Consider the following 5,974-nt stretch of genomic DNA (forward strand, 5'->3'; position numbering starts at 1 on the left):
TTTAAAAATGAAATGATATGCAAAATTATAGTATCATATGTCATTTCAAGTCGATGTTTATTTAAATTAGACATATTTAGTGAATATAAAAATATATAATTTAGATATTTTTTAAATCTTAATTGGGAAGAATTTAAATATACTCAAGTGACCTGAAGTCATCTTATTAATATACTTTGATATATAGTAATGACTGGAAATGTTTAATGTTTAGGGCAATTGCTTTCAGAGTTAGTCTTGTATCCCCAAGACAGTCATTATCTTTAAAAGTAACATTTTTCCTCTGGTAATTTATGAAAACCACAATAGGCAAGACCACAGGCAAAGCAAATAAGGGAAAATCAGTTGAACAGTCGGATCTTCTCTTAGAATCACAGTACGGTGTTCCTTCTCATAATTGCCACTGGAAATAAATTTTTAAAAATGCCCTTACTAAAAAAAAAAGATGTAAATCTACCCTGAATTAACTCCATAATATCCAGAAAGATTCAGCAAAGACTAGCATCGAATTCTCTTACTTGGAGAAACTAACAGTACTTTAAGTGTACAAAACTTTTAGCTTTGTTATACATTTTTATTAGAGAAAATTGAATTTAGGAATACCCTAACCTTTATCTATTTATTGGTTTCAATAATTTAAAGTGAACATTTTAGTGACGACTATTTCAGATGCATGTTCTCTCTGTACAGAAGGTATACTTTAGTTTCTTCTACCTTAGGTGGGTAAGCTTAGAATAGAATGTTGCTAAAAAAGTATTAGTTTGTGGTCTGAGATCACTAAGGAAACATGGACTGAGCTTTCTTCATCTCTGTACAGTTGGCCAATAGTGAAGTTAGCAGAAACAATAATTCTGTACTCTGCCTCAGGGGATAAATTTGAGTTCAGATCACCTTCCTTATAAATAGTATGCAATATTAACTTGAATAATTACACTATCAACAAGTTACCTGTGTGCTAGATAGCATATAAGTAAATATTTCAGTATGACATTTTCAAAAATTTCTCTGTTGTTAGTTTTCCAAATTTAATGGTTCATTTTAAAAGAGAGCAATTAAAATTTTCTCTTCCTATAAGTAATAGAATTAAATCATTCTTAATACTGTTTCTTTAACTGTTTTAAATGGAAAGAATAATAGACCCCTCCAAAATTAATAAATATATTAGTGAATAGTGTTTTGTATAATCTTGAGAAAAATTACATTACAACAGTTCTCTTGCATTTCTATTAATAAAATATATATAATAGCAAAAAAATTATTATGGTCTTATTGTTACCTGTTTTTTGTTATCAATATCTCTCTTATATCCTAAAGATCATGTATATTTATTAGAAATTCTAAAAACTGAAAATAACTGTATTGATCTCAACTGCTTTAAAAAAGCATTCTTAAAATTTATATATGGTAGATATTTATTATGGCTAAAGGCATAATAATATCTCAGGAAATTCCATGGAATCACAGCATGACAAAGCTAGAAAAGATTCTTTAGATTATCTTCAGCTCCCCATTTTGTGGCTAAGAAACAAAGACTGGGAGATATTAATTGAAATGTCCATATTCCTAGGAAAATGTGATTCAATTAAATTAATTCAAATTAACTAAATTAATTCAACTTGATATTTCTTCCTGATATTCCTTATAACTTCTATCCTTATTTGGTGTTTGGAAAACTTTTTCCATAAAGGGCCAGATAATAAATACTTTAGGCTTTGTTGGCCACATGGTGGCTGTAGCAACTACTCAAATTTGTTGCTGTGGTGCAAAAGCAGCCTTGGACAATATGTAAATAAGTGAGTTCCTATGTGCTTGGGAAATCTCAGGAGGTTTGCACGGACAATGAGCTTTCCTGGCAGATCATTTTGCTGCTGTTTCTTGTGCATTTATTCCCTATCCTGGAGTATTCTAAGACCACCATAGTTTACATTTGTGGCAAGAGATTAGGCTAGGCTGTTCTGCCCTGGTGAATTTTTAAATATTCACTATATATGAGTAGGGTTCTTCAACCTTGTTTTCTTTTTTTTAAGTTTCGTTGCAAAACTGATAAATGTATTCCATTCTGGTGGAAATGTGACACTGTGGACGACTGTGGTGATGGATCTGATGAACCTGATGACTGTCGTGAGTATACTGGTGGATGTAGGAATTGAGAATTTAGAGCTCCTTAAATCCTAGACATAGAAAATTGAAGACAGATCTAAAGTATTGCCTCTAATATTTTTCCAAAATTTAAATAGAAAGATTTTATATGTCTATCTTTAAGGATACAACAAAAATTTGTTGCAATGTCTTGGTTATATATTTAATAACTATTACATTTAGAATGACAGCATCAGCAATTTATGTTAATTTTTTCATCTAAAATTTTATTATTTGTAGAAAAACTATACTGCTTCATGTACTAATGAGTAGAGTAACAATCTGCATGATTTTAACTTAAAATATCACCAATTTGAAAGCAAAAAAATGGGCACATTTTCAGAATGTCACTCAGTGACTGAAATGTTAACTTTATAGGATACATTTTTTTCCACTTTTCTGTCAGTATTAAAATACTGAAAGTTCATTAAAAGTCAGATTTTTCCAATAAAAATTGTTAGTTTGAAGTTAGGCAATTTAATATGCTCTTAGTTGTTGCCTTAAAGTGACTAGAAATTATATTTTGACATTTGACTGTGATTAGCATGGTTAGGAGTTATTTCTTTATTTATTTTTAGCTATCTTCAGTAACTTTGATTTCAATGGACAATCGACAGACTTTTCCTTGATAGCCCTTTACAGTTCACTCCACGGTTCACTCTAATACTGTCCTGTTAAGTTGAAGATGCTTTTAGTCAGTCCTGATAATTTTCTCAACATTCCCGTAGATGGTTATCACAATTTGGCCTTGACAATTGTGTTTAAAATTCATCTTAGGCCTCCACTAAAGAAAGGCAGTGTACTGGCACTTTTCTCTGTAGACTTTCACCACATAATTACAAAGCTGTTTCAAATTTAGGGTCTCTAGGTAGTTATTTAGGTGAGCTGTATTCTGTCACTCTGGTCACTACCAAGCGTATCAAACATTTAAAGTTCTTTCACATAGTTCATTTATATGTTTGAAAGCAATAAGTAATATTTTCAATGAGAAAGAAAATGTTATGAAAGTCATTGTTTTTCTAATATTCTTTTGATGTTTCTGAAAGGTCCATTGCTCTTTGAATTATTATTATTTTTATTTTTGTTTCCACTATGATAGGCAGTATATAAAATGTAGTATCTGTATGAGATAGGTCTACTATTATGCCTGATATATATATTTTTTAAGTTATCAAATTAAAAGAAATATCAAAGAAACAGGAAATTATATGAGGAACCTACTGAGGCTTACTCATTTAATGAAAGTTTTTAATTTCTCCACAATACAGTAAGCTTTTTCAAGGTATAGTGAATAAATACAATTTATTCTCATAATTTATAGAAATAACATAAATGTGTTAATTTAGTCCTCATGCGAAGATGACCTTTCCTGCTCAGATTCCCTAAAATTTTCTCTGAATAAATATCACTATGATGACCTGCAGAGAAGGTCATTAGCATCAATGCTTTTCTTTCTAATATATTTGCAGCTCCTGAACTCTAATTTGAATCTTGAATAATTGTGCTGTAAGCATATTGATATAAAAAATTAACTATAAATTTAGTATAATGAGGCTTTTTTCACATATTTACCCATTCACAGAATATATGGTGAGCGTATATAACTTTAATTTCTTCTGAGGGAAACCAGAGAGACATCTGGTATCTAAGAGCCTCTGCATAATCCCGATCTTGGTTGAGTACCAACACTATGTGTTTATATCTTTGTGATCTTTTAATAAATGATCTCATACTTGGAGTTGTAGGGTTGAACATCTGTAGACATAACTCTTTATTTTGAGAGTCATGGTGAAGTGGAAAATGATGTATGTGAGTCTGTGGAGTATTTAGTATGCATTTTTGAGTAGCTGCATCATCAAAATATGCGATTACTAAAGAGCTACTGACAATATCTATAATTGCACCTTAAAAGGCAGGAAAGCTTGATTCCAGTTTCACATACTTGCAAACTTATATGCTTTTTACATGAATGTAAATGAGAGTGATGCATCAAGAAGTCTCTGGCATGATAACTTTATAGTTACATTTCTTATGATATTCTAATTCACCAAGGATCAGTTTAGAGACACATTTAAAGGCCAGATAGATTTCCCAGTGATTTCCCAGGCATTAAAGGAAGGATTTGCCTCATTCTCATGGGAGAGTTGTTTATGTAGCAAAGGAATGTTACAGGAAATTGTATATAAAGCAATAAAAAATAGAAGAAATGCACATGTTTAATTTAGAGCATGAGAAAGTTAAGTATAGCACAGTTTAAACATTTAATGTGATTAATTAATAAATTTTATAGATTATAGGTAAACGACTTTCAATATTTTACAATTCACTTCTATGGAAGTCAAGTATGTATTGAGTTGTCTTTTTTTTTAAGTGTTAAGAAAATGTTTAATTAGCATTGTAATTTAAAAGTATAATTTATTTTCCAAAGAAATTTTAAAATATAATTCATTAATATTTTATTGATTTGTATTAATGTATCATTATTAGTTATTATTAATCTCAAAATCAGTGATTAGTTACATACATTAGGATCATCAATCAAAAGATCTGTCTTTTATTGAAAGTAACATAGTTTGTGAGAAGACCTGAGAGTCAGATCTGGATTTAAATTAGAAAGCTAGCACTTGAAACTTTTGAAACTTGTACATCCATAAGATTAATTTCTTCATTTATAAAATGTTTATGGTAATTCTGTGGTGAGAATGTTATAAGATTTAATTAGTAACTATATGTGAAAGGACCTCACTCAGCGCCTGATACTTAGTAGATATTCAATAGATCCTACTTTATTATTATTATGATTCTTTATATAAAAACAAAAATATAGCAAGTAAAGTATATTATCATCTTTGATTTATTTACTATAATATCTATGGTGTATAACAATTTTTACTATTTATAAGATATTGTCCTTATGTATTAATAGAATTATAAAAATGAATATCAATAAAACTGATTTAAAATATGAAACTTATAGGAAGCATTTTCTTTAAATAGTTCTGGAGAATATGTATTGAAGTCAGATGTTCCTTTTTTACACATGACAGACAATGCAACCAAAAAGAAACGATTTTTTTAATGATATTGGAATAACTTTTTTTAATTACAATAAATTCTATTCTGCCACTTAACTTTTCAATACCATTTCTTTGAAATGAAGAGAAATTTGTTTTTCAATATACATTTTTATACTTATATGAGTTAATTGCTTTCTTCTCAGTTTATGAAATGTAATTGTGAGGCCACCTGAGTTGCTCATACCTTATCTGTACATCTGAATCTAATAGCTATCTAGATGTGAGATATTCCCATTGTGCTCTAGGATATGTTTAATATAGTAAAATTATAAATATTTTGAATGTCAGAAAAGCTCTATTTAAAAAGTCATGAGCTAAGATTGTCATTCCACAATACTTATGTTTCCTCCCCTAGCTGAATTTAAATGTCAACCAGGCCGATTTCAGTGTGGAACAGGGCTCTGTGCTCTGCCCGCTTTCATCTGTGATGGAGAGAATGACTGTGGAGATAATTCTGATGAACTCAACTGTGGTAGGTGATTAAATTCTTAACTAAGGAACATAAGCCTAATTCTTAACTGATTATATCCCCCCTGATTTAATTCAGGCATAGGTTTTAGCACATTTTTTTTTCTCTTTTTATCTTTTAGATACACATGTCTGCCTCTCAGGTCAGTTCAAGTGTACCAAGAACCAGAAATGTATCCCAGTAAACCTTAGATGTAATGGACAAGATGATTGTGGGGATGAGGAAGATGAAAGGGATTGTCGTAAGTCACCTAAAAATGGTCTGTCTTTTCTTACTTCTGGCTCCCAAT

General features: G+C 30.0%; 1 protein-coding gene across 1 annotated transcript in view; it reads left to right on the forward strand.

Moving 5' to 3' along the window:
- Positions 1–5,974, forward strand: part of LRP1B (LDL receptor related protein 1B) — a 1,708,438-nt gene that overhangs the window by 1,518,263 nt on the left and 184,201 nt on the right. The window contains exons 64-65 of the mRNA XM_011354519.1: positions 5,572–5,688; positions 5,807–5,926. Of these exons, the coding sequence (XP_011352821.1) occupies positions 5,572–5,688; positions 5,807–5,926 (237 nt within the window). The remainder of the gene's footprint in view (positions 1–5,571; positions 5,689–5,806; positions 5,927–5,974) is intronic.

This window comes from Pteropus vampyrus, unplaced genomic scaffold (genome assembly GCF_000151845.1).
Source record: "Pteropus vampyrus isolate Shadow unplaced genomic scaffold, Pvam_2.0 Scaffold17, whole genome shotgun sequence".
Classification (NCBI taxonomy): Eukaryota; Metazoa; Chordata; class Mammalia; order Chiroptera; family Pteropodidae; genus Pteropus; species Pteropus vampyrus.